At 43.8% G+C, this 15,926-nt stretch overlaps 1 protein-coding gene across 2 annotated transcripts in view; it reads left to right on the top strand.

Annotated features, from left to right (window-relative positions):
• ADCY8 (adenylate cyclase 8) overlaps positions 1-15,926 on the top strand; it is a 242,886-nt gene that overhangs the window by 178,576 nt on the left and 48,384 nt on the right. For both annotated transcript variants that reach the window (XM_018558861.1, XM_018558869.1), the window contains 2 exons: positions 5,894-5,994; positions 12,648-12,849. In XM_018558861.1, the coding sequence (XP_018414363.1) occupies positions 5,894-5,994; positions 12,648-12,849 (303 nt within the window). The remainder of the gene's footprint in view (positions 1-5,893; positions 5,995-12,647; positions 12,850-15,926) is intronic.

Below are 15,926 nucleotides of genomic sequence, written 5' to 3' on the forward strand. Positions count from 1 at the left end.
AAGGGATCAGAAGATAGGAATTCCTTACCCCTCCTGCCCCTCTACTCCCTGCTGCCCCCAGCATATTCGGCCCTGCTTGCACCCATCATATTGCTAGGCAGATGCTGTTCGCATTACACTAATGCCACTAGATTGCTTCTCAGTACCATCTAATCAGGAGTGTCCACACACCTTGCATGCCTCTGTCCAGCATCCCTCTCAGCTCGCTGACATAACTGCTTGCCAGGAGTTGGGTGGGATGTCAGCCAGAGCATCACAGTTTGCTAAGAGCTCTTTGCAGCCTAGTACACTTTGGCCAGAAAGGGGGAGGCAGCTGTGCCTCCATGTGACCCAATGAGATGCTGCTTGAGGCAACCATCTCAGGCTGCCTCATTATAGGGATGACCCAGCAACTCCCTTCAGGAGCCCCCTCCCTTCACATCAGTGGCCTCTCATTTTACATCACAAGCACCCCTTCACATCAGAAGCCCACCCTTCACATCAGGAGTCCTTTTCACATCAGAGTCTCCCTTTACATTAGAGACCCCCTTTCAGATCAGAGTTCTCCCTTTACATCAGAAGCCTGCCTGCACCATAGAAAGCATAGAAAGGCATGTCACTGTGTGAAAAATTCAAAGCACCCCTGAGGAAGCCACACACCCTGGTTAGGAAAGGCTGACCTAACCCCGTCTTTTCCCTATAGCTAAATGAATACACTATTGATACTGAAAGCATTCTGCACTGGATTTGAAAACCTTGCATCACAATCAGTGTTGATATATCATACAAGATTTTTCAAACCAAGCTCAGAATCATCTTTAATTGTCCCAAAAAAAACCCATAAACTATTTGAATTTTACCTAAACCCAATAACAAAAATACAATAGATTGCAGCTTATCAGTCCTTAGATGTAATGGCTGCATTAGCTTTCTCTTTTCAGGCTTACTTTGATTCATTTTCACCTGCTGATCCTGCCAGTAACACACCTGCTGTCCCATCTCCATTTTTTATGGAGGGGGTGTTCTTTAGTTCACAGAGGACAACTAGGAAAGCAGATAACATTAAGTGTTCAGATGAGTGCAGAGAAAGTTACAAGTTTATTGGATTTCTGGCAGGATCATCAAGTATTTCTCTGTTCTCAGCTTGAAAAACTGTTGCAGCCATCACATCTAAGGACTGCTAAGCTGCAATATATTCAGCTCCTGTCACTTGGTTAAGATATACTGTAAAGTCCAGTCATTGTTCAAATATCAATCAGGTTGAAAGGCAGGACTATTGCTAAAATTTTTTTTTCTAAAAATGTCTATTTACAGAGTTACAATCTACCATTGAGCTAGTTGTCCCGGGAATCTAACATAAGCAAACCTACGGAGCTGTCCCTGGTGCTGAAATAATTTAGGACACTCTGTTATAAGATTACTACTCATGCCATTCACTCCGTTACAGCAGTCAGATATCACCTGAAGGTCTCCAACTACTGTGGCCAGGGCCGGGTTTACTCTCTCTGCTGCCCCAAGGCCAGGTTCCTCAATGCACACCCCTACCCGCCAACCCCCCCCCATGGAGAATAGCAGACCTACAAGCTGCATATAAGTGATCGCCGAGATCACTTGCCCAAAGCAGTGCTAAATGTAGAAAACAACTACCTGCCCAGCACCCGGAACTGCATGTCCTGGGCATCGGGAGATAGGAATTCCACATCCCTGCTGCCCCTCTACTCCCTGGTTGGCCTTGTGGGGAATCCAGCCCTGTCTGTGGCACTAAAAGTCCCAGCATGCCCTGCCCAGATTCATCTGGGAGGTTATGCTGGGTTCTGAAAACATCTCTAGGGCCGCATTTTTTTTTCTCACCTTTGCACCAGTAATTACAGTAATTCTTTTAACGGTACGGTAGATCGCTGGTTTGCAAAACAGCATCTGGGGAGCAAAGCCCTGAAGATCGCCTACAAACAATTAGCAATTGCATCATCATGTGCTCTGTGCCTACATACTGGTGACTAACATTAAAAATATTGTATTCCAGTAACTGTATGGGGTCAGTAGTTGTAATGATGGAATTCAGACGTTTAATCTTTATTTTATTTCACTTGATTTTTTTATTGTACTGTGTGTTGTATTGCATGGAAGTCCCAGGGGTCGGGATAAGAGTTGAGGGGGAGAGCAGAGCGGGGTGCTCTATGTACGTCCTGTGTACTTCCGTGATGTTTTTGGGACATATGTAGCATGTGGTTAAACGAAACTTTTATTGAGGGCTTATAGATCTATTGCAATAACATTAGAGTGGCTGCCATTACTAATTATCTTCTAAAAAGTAGGCTGCTGCGTATTTTGCACTAGGGATGCACCGACACCGTTTTTTCAGATATTTTTTTCTTGGTACTTGCCTATACCATTTACCGGTGCCATGTCCCCAGATTATCAGGAAGTCGGGCGGCGGATCATGACCCGTCACCCGGCCTCATGATTGCCTGTGAAAACGGTGTTCTTGAGTAAGAACACCGGGTTCACATGCCGAGACTGCCTGGCTTGCTGACCAATCAGGAGGCTGGGACGCGAGTCATGACGTGCTGCCTGGGTTCCTGGTTGGTTAGAAAGCCAGGCTGCTTACCAACAAGTGAAGCTGGCTTCTAGGCAATCAGGAAGCAGGGTGCGGCATGTCATGACCCCCCTCCCATCTTCCTGATTGGCTAGGAAGCCGGCTTCACTTGTTCCTAGGCAGACTGGCTTCCTGACCAATCAGGAAGCTGGGAGGCGGGTCATTACGTGCTGTCCGGCTTCCTGATTGGTTAGGAAGCCAGACTGCCTAGCAACAAGTGAAGCCGGCTTCCTAGCCAATCAGGGAGGCGGGTCCATGCTCCCCCAGCACTTGTGGTCAAAGGAAGATCTCCCTCTGACCCAAAATTCCATTATCACCCAAACTCACCCAAATACTTGTTATCGGCACCGATTTGATACTAGTATCGGTATCAGTGCATCCCTAATTTTAATCCATCACTGGGTATATAATGCAGGGATCTTGAGGTGCACATAACTGCAGTAGCTCCCGTACCTTGCTGCTACGCCTGAATGCCAGGCCGTCCTCTCAGGCAAAGCTCCAGCACTTCCTAATAGTGTCCAAAGCATGCCTACTCCCTTCCACGTTCCACGCACTCCTATTGGCCCATATGGTGGGATGATTTTTAGATGTCTACGCATTGTATCTGACAGATACTTTTTTCTCCAATGACAAATTCTAAATATAACTGCGCAGTCCAATAGGCACCAGACTTAAGGTGCCCATACACTTTACAATCCTTGCAAGACTTTTGTCTTGCGAGGGTTGTAAAGTACTTAAAAAAAGCATACGTTTGCAGTCACCCCTCTGAGGGGCGGGCTTGCGATGACTGCAATGAGGGGCGGGCTTCCGATGACTGCAAACGGGCAAACGATTCCCGGCGGGTTTTCCAGCCTGCTTGTTCGACGGAAGACGATTCTCATACGATCGCTGGATTTCCCGCGATTCTTGTACGAGAATCGTGCAGTGTATGGGCACCTTTAGTCCCACTGCTCTGAGGAATCTGTACCTGGTCAATAACACCAGATCCCCTTCTTTACGATACAAGTCTGTGCAAGAATACTTGTGTTGAGGGGTGTGGCTGTTACTTAGTTATGTCAGCACAGAGCACTGCAGTCTGAGGGCAGGAAGCAGCATTTTCACTGAGATAAAGCAATTTCCAAGCAATAATCAGTCAAAAATCATAACATGCGAGGATACAGCACTATGAAGAGGGAAAAATGTGTGAGGCTTCAGTTAGGCTTTACGCTAATAGTAAATCTCTATAAAATAAGATACATTTCTTCCTTCATTCCTTGCTATATCAATCCCTTTCTCCTTTCTTCTCTTTCTTTCTTACATCCTTTTTCCCTTCTTTCCAACCACTCTCATATCTATCTATCGTTCTTTCTTTCTTCCTTCCTTTTCTTAGTCCTTTCTTTTTTTTTTCTTTCTTTCCTTTTCTTTCTTTCTTTCCTTCTTTTTTATCTCCTTTCATTTTCTTTTCTTTTTTTCCCTTCTTTTTTCTATTTCCTTCCTTCTGTTCTTTCCTTCCCTTCCTTCCTCCCTCACCCCCCTCTCCCCTTGATTTACATGACCAGAACGAGGAGCAAGGTACAAAGAAATGCGGTAACCCTTAGCAACCAATCAGTATTCACTTTACTGTCGCTAGACCAGCACAAGACCTCTGACCTCTCACTAACAGTCAGCAGTATAAAATCACAATATTTAAGTAAAGAAAAATATGGCTTTTTCTCTGGGGATATATAACTGCTATTCATGTATGTCGGCCCTAACAATGAATTTCTCTTATTTGCTCCCTTTTGTTTGTTTTCATGAATATACCATTTAAAGTGTTTTCTTATATTTGTTTAATAAGTGTAAACAAAAAAACTTCATGTTGATCCTGCCAGAAATCAAGGGCTCGGTCACACTATAGGGAATGCATTAGCATGTGCATAACACACATCTGCTGGCATGCAATTTTACATGATGTAACGTTGTATAACATGCGTTGTAGTGCATTATTATATCTTTGTCCTCATTTGACTCCTTTGCTTTTACCACTGCACATAGAAACCTGTCCTTTTTTTCCAGCTCACAGCTAAGTGGCCCCATAAAAAGGCTGTTTGGCTTGTATTTTGTTGGGCAACGTAGCCCAACACTGGTAGTGTGAAGGGGCCATGAAGTCGTTTAGATCTCCTTTAAACTCTATGACCTAAAGCCTAGATCACATGATCACAGGCTGCAAGGGGCATCATAGTTGTCACATGTCATGAAAGGCTGTTGACAGGGCCGGATTTCTCGCAAGGCCACCAAGGCCCGGTCTCAGGGCAGCAGGGAGTAGAGGGGCAGTAGAGTGGATATCCAATGGGCCAACACCCGGGTGGGTAGTTTTTTTCTACATTTAGCCCTCCTTCGGACAAGCAGGACTAAATGTGGAGCAGGAAAGCCACTGCTTGTTTGGTACAAGTGAGTTTGGCGATGTCCCCGAGATCCCTTGTATGCAAGCATGCAGGTCAAAAAGTAAAAAATAATAAGATAAATAAAGATTTAAAATAGTTTTAAAAAATTACAAATTTGAAAAAAAAGTGATAAAAAGTAGAAAAAAATTTAAAAAAATTAAATTGAACCCTGCCACCATCTGGTTGTCATTCTCCATTAAGGGGGGTATGGTGGGGAGGGGGGCGCATTGAGGAACCTGGCGTTGGGGCAGCAGAGAGAGTAAATCCAGCCCTGGCTGTAGAGCAGGGGCAGGGCAACCTCGGCGCTCCAACTGTCATCATTCCTTTGCTTCTGGAAGCCATGACTGTGGCTGTCAGAGTCTTGCAGTGCTGCATGGGATTTGTAGTTTCACCACAGCTGGATGGCTGAGGTTGCCTACCCCTGCTGTAGATTTTTACAGAGAGTAGATCTGTTGTGGCATAACACGGCATTTAAGGCATATCAGCTCTGGCTGCCCCTATAGACATACATACGATATCATTATAGTTTACACATAAAAACAAGTTATTGAACCATTACCACACGCAGACACAATGATATGATAACTAATAGAAGATAATGTATTTGCATATACAGTGTCTCTTTAAAACATTGAAATGATTATCCGTCCTCTTGAGCATTTGTTTCTAATTTCATGCTAAGTGATACATATTCTGAAGGGAGGAAAACACATGTGTACAGATGGCAGATCTATCATTATTTCCAGGTAACGCATTATAATAACTAGCAGGATAACAGCAATGAGGAATAATTACACTGCATTTCACGGCGTCATTGTGTTGTTGAGTGGCACCAACCGAAATCAAAACCAGCGATTGAAAATGTCATATTATGCAACGAAAACATCATTTACATGTTACGTTTTATGTATTGCAGTATTCGCAAATGAGGGATGAAGTGTTCAAGTCCAACCTGGTCTGTGCATTCATGGTTCTAATCTTTATCACCGCAATCCAAAGCTTGCTTCCGTCTTCAAGGTAAATGCCATCTTTCATATATTTTGGATTTGTTCTGTTTCATTGTGAAGAGCAAAAGGCCAGCATAAGGATACGGACTTGTCTCCGGTATTGGTGTGGTCTCCCTGTAGCTGATCTTTTCCCCATAACTGAATTAACCATTTATTGTTCTGGACTCTTTGTGTGGAGGTGGCCATCTTGTTAGAGGCAGGGCTTTGCTTCCTCATGTCAGAGCTTCCAGCAAGGAGAACAATGAGCAGCATAATAATGATATCACCAAATCTCACTCCAGATCTCCTGAGACTAGCAGTCAGAGGCAGCAGTGCCTGAGATCTCACACTGCAGTTATACAGCTATGGGGCTACAGTACAGGAGTGCCCAGGCACCCTCACCTACCAGGAAGTGCAATGTTATTTTAAAGGAGGAACAAAACAGGAAGACAAAAGGTACATTTCTCTTCCGTTCATTTAAGGACACAGTGAATATCTCCAGATCTAGGTACCTTGATTCCCCTTGCTCCCCTGTGTTGTGCATACAGTGGTGCTTGGTGCTGCTCACTGTCATGGGGCTGCCCCTAGGCTGTGCTTTTGTTTTTCGTGCCTAGTCTCCTACTCCTGAAGGTGGCGCTCTAAACCCAGTAGTCAGATGTTTGTCCTTAAGGGCTGGTTCACACCACAAAGGCTGTGTTCCTGAGCGTTCGGCCTCTGGAACGCAAGCCGGCCAGCTCCCTGCGTTCAGGGGTGTGGCGGTACATTAAAGTCAGTCACACCGCAGCCACGCCCCTAGCCCGCAGTGCGATCGCCCACACCCGGAACGGCAGAGGCCAAACGCACTGGAACGGGGGCTTTGTGGTGTGAGCCGGCCCTAAATAAAAGCTGAGAAAAGCATTTTATGGTGAGTACAAAAAAAGATCCTTTATTTTCAGGGTACTGCTTAGGCAATGTTAAAGCAGATTCCGGGGAAAACTATTGCTAACCCTTGCAGTGGGGCTACCCCCGCACTGCAAAGGGTTAACTGCACGTTTTGGTCTAGGGAGGAAAATAACAACCTTATACTCACCCGATCTTTGGAGATGGCCATCTGTGACAGTGCTTTCCTCTCATACGCTGCAGCAATGGAATGTCCATTGGTGTCCTCACATTCTATACACTGTGTACGGGACGTTAGACCACTGCAGTGGAGGGGGGCAAGAGGCTCCAGGGACCGGTCTAAGACCCAGCAAGCTCCAAGGATCAGATGAATATGCTGTAACTTTTTTATTTTCCTCCCTACACATAAACGAGCAGTTAACCCCTTGCAGTGTGGAGGTAGCCCCACTGCAAGGGTTAATATTAATTTTCCCCTGGAGTTCTTCTTTAACATTTATAAATGTTCCCTATATCAGAGCACTCACTTTCGGGATAACTATTAGAAGCCTATTCCGGAAGATAGAAGCCTGACTGTGCTTCCATTCGTATTCCTATACACCCACGGAGATCACAAACAGGTGCTGAGTAGGAATGAGCAGAGCCATTTTAGCGAAATTGATGTTGCTGTGAAATTACCATTGTTGATGTCGGCAAATATCACAGAAGTGGAAACTCTAAATTTGGGTAATTTGGGCTGCATCGTCAAAAATGTTATTTTGAACAGTTTTCTTTATGCCGTATTTAGGGTAAATATGTTTCTTTATTTGAGGTGCCTGAAAAATGCTCACATGTTTTCCACATGATTTGCTCCTCCTTGTAACAAGCTTTCCATTGGCTAAAAAAAACTGCTCATGCCCCCCACACAAAAGAAACGCTTAGGACTTCCGCTTTATCATTGGCCTCTTATATGTGTAAATAGTATCAAGGCCGCGTTGTAATTATTCTAACGTGCGGGCGGAGATCTCTACCCCCATCATCCGCCTTCACACCTAATGATAAATAAGTTAGCGAACACAAATCTTGATTAAAGCGAGTGTTGGGAAGCAGCTGCGATGCTGCGCGAGTATGAAATCATGTGTCTTGATCTTATTTGGACGATCGTGTCCCCGTAATGGGAACTTAATGCGATGAGTCGGTTCACGCTTGCTGAAAACTCATGGGAGTGGTTGTTTCGTTACGTTTTCCAAAGGTTGACATCTGGGAAAATAACTATGGAACATGTTTCTCGGTATTTGCGCTGTTGAAGAGATACAATCACGTTCTGATTTAAATGAACATCATTTTTTTTTTTTCTTCGACAGCATGACTCAGTTAAGTCTAAAGATAATCATAGGTATAAGACAGAAGTTGGAAAATCCAGGCATTGCGCAATCATTGTGGAGCTCAGTGGTGGCAGGATCATGACCTTGCCAAGGGTTTAGGCTTACAATATGCCCTGCCATTCATTTACTATTGAGTCAGACAGTCATGGGGTTCTCTTAGAGTAACCCTCCACCTACTGATACCTTTGCCATACCCAACCCCCACCCACGCTCCTATATTTAAAATCATTCTTAGTATGGATGATTTGACCTTCTCCCCTTCCTTCCAGGATGCAGTGGTTGGCAACCTGAGAAGACCAACTCTGTAACATAGTGGGGTAGGAAGTTATTAAAGTGTGTCTAACCCAAAGAGCACGTTCAAAATCGTCTAGCCCTTTCTTTCCCAGCCTGACTTTCCCTGGTCCACCCCTTACATTCACTGGATGTCAGATCTTTTAATTATGGAGCCTCAGCATTACATGTGGACATTATCTAGACATGCAATTGCAGTTTGCATAGGAATGCCCACTTCTCCAGACTGACACCCACCCAGCAAGGCACATTTCTGGGGGGTTTTCAGTCATGGAGGGTCAGCCTCCCAAGTGGGCATTACCTATGGTGGTCTTCATGCAATTGCATTCTGCCAAGGAATGCCCACTTCTCCAGACTGACACCCACCCAGCAAGGCACATTTCTGTGGGGTTTTCAGTCATGGATGTTCAGCATCCCAAGTGGGCATTACCTAGGGCGGTCTTCATGCAATTGCATTCTGCCAAGGAATGCCCACTTCTCCAGACTGACACCCACCCAGCAAGGCACATTTCTGTGGGGTTTTCAGTCATGGATGTTCAGCATCCCAAGTGGGCATTACCTAGGGCGGTCTTCATGCAATTGCATTCTGCCAAGGAATGCCCACTTCTACAGACTGACACCCACCCATCATGGCATTTTTGAAATTCCTACAACTCCTCCCTAGAAACGGCCTCCACTTACATTAGGACTGAGTACTGAGGCTGTGATGTTTTCCGGAAGCTTTGAACAGCCCCCTGCCGGCCACTAACACCAGCCATGATCTGCCTGCATTGCATAGGGAAGCAAAGAGACTCAGTGATGATGTCACAGGGTCTAAAATAATGTATGTAATGAAAATGGAAAGCTTTTATTTAAACATTTTATTAGCATGTTGATAGGAAGGGGGAGTGGGCAAGCCAATTACACTTCAGCATTAACAAACGAAAAGGGAGCATTTACATACACTTCAACCCTGTAGAGGATCCATCATGGAGCTTACATCAGGTTAGGACTCCTGGCTATGACGGTGGAACAGAGCGGCAGGGAAAAATGGCAGAGGTGAAGAGGTGAATATGGGGGGGGGTGTTCTTGTGACTTGGGGACAAAATGTTAGATTTTATATCCATTTCAAGAAAATAATGCAAGAGAGAAAAAAGAAATAGAGCAACTTTTTAGCAATGCTCCAACATTGTTTCTGAGATACATAATTGTGTCTTTTTACATGCTCATGTTTTCCATCCCTACTAATCTTAAACTCACTGCAGCAGTCATCCTCCTTACATCTTAGATCTAGAATCCATTGACAGGAGCCAGAGACAGAGCCGTGTTTTTCCAAGCAGCGGAGGCAGCACAAAGGAGCTCTTCTGCGGAGATGTACTTAGCAAAATTGCTCTTGTGACACACTTGCTATTTGCAAACAAAAAAATAGATAGCGCTGAATGGAGCATTTTCTCCCCTCTTAAAGCTTTCCAAATTAGACACCGGGAGCATTTGAGAAATATTTAAGGTGGAGTAGTTTTCATGCAACCAGCATGAGGTTATGTTATGAGGATAGACATAACGCATTCTTGACTGCTGTGCTTTAAAGTGAACCTGTGACCAGGCTATGGTATTTACATATATAATATATATATATATCATATATGTGTATATTCAAAGCCATAAATAAATATATTCAAAGCCTTAACTTTAAAACAAGCTGTCACTGACATCTGTAGCTGTAGGCACTATGGAGCAATTCAGTATTAAATTTCAGCAACAGCACTGAAGATGTTCTAATAGTTTTATCATCAACTCATTTCACTCTGACCTTTCCCTCCCAGCAGTGCCTCTGCTTTCCCATTCAGTGAATGGACAGCTCTCCTCTCCTTGTTTCCCAATGGCAGTGTTAACTCACCAAATCTGACTCAGCAGCTCAGGTCACCCAGTACCCCATCCCAGCAGTGATTTAGTAGCTCAGCCCTCCTCTTAGCAATAGCTCAGCTCATCCAGTACCCCCTTCCTATTAGTGATTTAGCAGCTCCCACTGCCTTACATTTCAGCAATTACTTAAAAACTCTGCTCACTCAGTACGGTCCCCCTCCCCCATCAGAGATTGAGCAGCCTTCCACCTGTATAATCTCTGCTGAAAATGCAGGAGCACTGGCAGAGTGAGCTGCACTACTGAGTCACTACTGGGAGGAAGGAGCAGTAAGAACTGAGCTGCTTTTTGGCACTAATAGAGCACTTATGTGTCAGAAGGCAAATCCGTTGCCATTGGATATCGGTAAAGGAGCATTGTAGGTCAGGTTCCCACAAACTCTTACTATGAGGGGAAGGGGAAACCGATTTCCTTAGAGTATCAATAAGCAGAGCAAGTAGATATCAAATGGGAAGTTGGAGACGTGTCATTGAAAATAGATTCAAAGGGAGTAAGGGGGCGAGAAAAAAAATCCTTATGAGGGTGAGAGAAGATGTAAGATCTAATGTGGAGGCAGAAACACCAAGGGATGTGAGTTTATATTTGGAGATGACCAATCCAAGAGAGAGAAAGTCTCTCACCACAAGTGCAGGAGAGGAACAGGAGAAGAATGAGGGGGAGAGACTTTGTGGAAAGTCAAAATTATCTCGAATAGGAGTAAGAGGGCAAAAAGGTGAAGTAGGAGTGTTAGTTTTAGAGATGATTCATATATGTGACAGGTCTTCTTTACAACTAGAACAGAAACCAAGGAAAGGCAGATGACGCAATTAAGAGGGTCGCTCATCGGAGGTCAGTTAAGAAATATGTATACGCTTTATGCTGATTGCTGGTACCATGAGGATGGGGACCGGCACTACAATGGACAAGATCAGTGCCTACCTTTCATTCTGTCCTTTGTACCATCAGAAATGATGAATCCAATAATATAAGAGCTTGCTCTTGACTTTTATGTATATAATGCCGTGATGGTTTACATCTCAACGCATTTCGCACAGGAGGGGACAAAACCCAGACACGATGGCCGCCAAAACCCCCACTACTCCGATATCTTACAATAGTGGTCCTGTAAACCCCCGCTTAGAGACATGTGCCTCCCTCTTGAGAAGGCTTTCATAGAGAAGCATGCCGAAATGTAGACCAGATGTACATGGTCCTTCTTTGTGCTCGAATGGTAAATCGACACGCACATGGAGCAAGCCATATGAGATGCAAAAGATAAAAGGGTGGAGGAGGTCAACACCAATATGGATTGCGCACAAAAAGAAAATGTCTACGGCACTGATTGATTCTGCAGGCGGTGATGCAACTAAAGTTTTATATGAACACCTCACTCCTGAGGAAGCTTTTACAGTAAAACGTGTCGAGATGTACACCAGCACGCCATCATATACATGTATACAGTCAAGAGCAAGCTCTTATATTAGTGACTTCATTTTTGAGACGAGGATAAAGCAAATTCCTATCAAATGCCATTGTCTTCTCTTCGGTTTACAGGAGGTGTTTCGGTTGTATGCAGGAGGATTGTTTTTATTGATGTGGACATTGTTTTCCAGTGTATAAATAAATGGGGATGTTTTAGAGTCTATATATATACATATAGACTCTCAGGGTTATTCACAGAAGGGTGAAGGGTTTGGAGATGGCAGGAGACGTGAACAATCTAGGACAACATAGCCCAACTGGAAAGTGAGCTTATTTCAAGACTTTTTCCAAATCAGCTATGTTGTCCTAGATTGTTCACTTATCCTGCCTTCTCCAAACCCTTCACCCTTTTGTGAATAACCCTGTATGTTTTATGGGCTACTGGTAAAACCCCACTTCACTCTAATTCTGGATTTTGTATCAATATCAGGGGTGCGGTACCTGTACCTATCAGGGGTGCTGTACCTGTACCCAGGGCCTTAACTACAGATCATGGGGTCCCATAGAAAAAATTTGATGGGGCTCCCCCTGATGACCTCTCTCTGAGCTTTGAGTAACGATGGCAAATTCTCAACGACTACTTTTGTGCATCTGAAGTCGTCTCCACACTGTAGACTTTAACACCAACCCTTAATGATACATTACTGAATCATCATCACATGTTCTGTACAAATTGCCTCAACAACCTAATGGGGCCCCTTTCCACCCCCCAGGCCCCATAGCAGCCATGAACAACAGTTGCCTCCTCTGTTTTCTTGCCATGCCCTGAATATCTTCTTTTTCTTTTTGTAGGATGATGCCGATGGTGATTCAGTTTTCGATTCTGATCATGTTGCACTCGGCGCTGGTCCTGATAACGACCGCGGAGGATTATAAATGTCTTCCCCTGGTGCTCCGGAAAACCTGCTGCTGGATTAATGAGACGTACTTGGCGAGGAATGTCATCATCTTCGCATCCATTTTGATTAATTTCCTCGGAGCCGTAATCAATATCGTAAGTCATTTCACCGCGGGAATGCCTGAGATTGTGGGTGGCGGGAGCGAGAGGGAGGAAGAGAACACAGAATTCTCTCTATGACAATAATTAGAGATGAATGTTCACAAAGAGCCATATACATTACAGTGACAACCCCAGGCATATCGCTTTCCTTCGGTTTTATGTTCATGCGAGTCTCATTAAATCATTTTTCAGATTCTTTGCCTGAAATCGACCTTTATATGGAGCTGTGTTTGAAAGCTGACATTAGGCTTGAAGTGGGAGTGGCTTCTCTTACGGGCAGGAACAAGAACTTCGTATCGTATATCTAGATCTAAAAATAAGGGAGCTTTTTTTGCTATTGGCGTCTCATTGGGAGATTTTAGTTCACTTCCTGTTTCAGAGACATAAGAGGAAGTGAGCCGAAATCTGTCCAAAGCGAAGGGAAAGCTCCTTTAATTGTTGGAAGATTTCCCCTCTGTTCCTGTTCTGATGACAAGAATATTTGAAATAATATATATTTATCACATTTTTTTTAATTTCGGTTTTGAAATTTTCATTTCTGTGCACCTCTAATATATATTATACAGTATATATCCTTTATCCTAAACATGGCCTTATTTTCAGCCAATGACCAAAGCACCCATGTAATGCATATAACACAATTTCATTTGCAGTGTATTCATGCAGATTCTGCCTCTTGGTGTGTTTTTGTTTTTTGTTCTTTCCCTAATTTCGTGCTTTGCAAATTCCCAATCTGCATAAATGACTTTGCGGGAAGGGAAAAAAATAAAAGTTTTGAGGAAAACAAGATTAAGTGCCAGCACTCCGTTCCACCTAATGAAACTTCTGCAATTTCCTTTAAATAAGATCTGGGATTTTTTTTTTTTTATCACAAAGAAGCCAAATTATGTTGGCTCTTTTTACTCAGAAAACAAATTTGCAGCCGGGAATGAAATCTGGGCAGCTGCTGTAAATATATGCGGCACAGCTTGCCTACATCAGTATAACGCAGAGAGGTATTGAAGAGCAGAGCGTTCATACCAGGATAATCAGGGCAGAGGGGATCGGTAGGAGCAATTATATGTTAATTTTAAAGGAGAACTATGAGGTGAGTGCTTTTCACTCACCTCATAGTTCTAGCCGATGTATACTGTGGCGTCTCAGTATACCGCGAGCAGTAGCTTTAACTTATCAGGGGTAGAAGACTTGGGCACTCCAGCTGTGATGACACTGCAAGTCCCATCATGCCTCTGGGAATCAAGCCTGTTGCTGTCAGGGTCTTTCCATGCTTCATGGGAATGCTGAGGCTACCTACCGCTGGAGTAGGCCATCGCTGACAATACCACTTGTCTGGCTCTCATACTGGCCCTCTTTCTTCAATAGCTTGAACCACTGACCTAAAACAAGTATACAGATAAGGACTTCTGATGTTCCCCTCTACAGTCTCTATCCTGAACTGCTATGTACTGTTCTAGGTTAGTGCACAATATTGAACAGGAACATACACAAAATTAGCATTTTCAGAATGAGGTCACCATGGTAGCCCCTGTGTTTCTTCTTTTTCAACAGGTTTACTTTAAAATGTAGTTGTGACCTGGCAATAGACAGTCAAGTGTATACATAATATTGAGAAGCAGTAAATGAACTGTAAAACAAGCCCTGACTGATCTCTGTAGTTGCAGGCACAGTGGTGCAATTCATCCTCAAAGTTCACTCTAGATGTGCTGCAGTTGTTTACATAATTCTCTCAGTTCCTACTGTTCCTCCCTCCCAGCAGTGACTGAGCAGCTCGACTTCCCCTGTCAGGAGTGCGATGTTGCCTACCCCTGCTCTTATTGTTCTACTCATACCCTTCACAAAAACTCACCCAACTCTTTATTCTCCATAGAGTATACTGAGCCATACAACAGCTGTGTATGACCGTATTAGCTATATTAAAATCCCAAGCAACCCTTTCTGTCAGATTACCGCACACCTTCCCTTCTCCTCATCACCATTATGTAAGGGGGAGGTGTTCTGTAGTACAAAATAAAGAACTGGGCAGGGCTGACAACCCTGATTGAGATTGCAGTGTTGCAGAGGCAGCGTTGTCAACTCAAATAGGAACTTGGAACCTTACTGGATTTTTCTGTACTTGCATTGTTTTTAAAGAGACAAACCATGGGGAAATGTACATGTATTGCAGAGATGTGCTGAATATGTTTGATTTGATTTGATTCCCTGACACACTGCTTAATGCTTGTTGTAAGGGAGGGAATATTGGACTGAAAGGGAAATGCTTTGAGTAATGAAGCCAAATGTATTTAAATAAAGAATTTGACACTAGGTCACCACAACAGGCAATTTACTTCTTCTGGAGTAGGTCAGCAGAGGCAGTCCCTATGTTGCTCAATTGACTTTTTTACTTTGGAGAGATACAATGAGCTTGGCTGTTACAATTGTCACAGCTGAGGGTCCCATCCAGCACTGGAAGCTTTCATTGCCCAACTTTCAGGATCAATGCTAGTTCCAAGGCTGGCGTGTGACTGTGCATGATGTAACACAGCTTTGCTGTATCCCAAAATTGGCACCCCGTGCTAGCCTTGGCATTAACGGCCCCCAGTGCTGGATGGGAGCCTCTGCCGTGTACAGAACACTGTCCTTGCAGCATTTCTCTCTTTCTATCTATCCATTCTCTCTCTCTCTCTCTCTCTCTCTCTCCATATTTATGATATATACAATATTTGTTTTACAATTAAGCATTTAATACATGAAAAATGATTCCCAGAGCACAAATTGAAGTTGTCTCCTTTCTGACAAGCTGTCTCTCATTTCAATCTCAGACATATTTTGTTATAAAAATATATTTCTTTAGGTCTTATGAGTATAAATAAATAAAGAAGATATGTATAACAACACTCTGTATTGCCTATAAGGAGAATTTGCAAAATAGAAGCCACTTATGGAAGCAGCTATGGGTCAACCCATGCACCAAGTCTGACTACCCTACTCTGTCACTCATTGGCACTGCCAGTGATGAGCAGGCCCCAGTGAAGGATTTCAGCTGTCCCACTCTGTACACACATACGCTGCCCCTGCTTTGAAACTTTCTT

The sequence above is a fragment of the Nanorana parkeri genome, unplaced genomic scaffold (assembly GCF_000935625.1).
Source record: "Nanorana parkeri isolate BGI_ZX_2015 unplaced genomic scaffold, ASM93562v1 scaffold15, whole genome shotgun sequence".
NCBI classification, from domain to species: Eukaryota; Metazoa; Chordata; class Amphibia; order Anura; family Dicroglossidae; genus Nanorana; species Nanorana parkeri.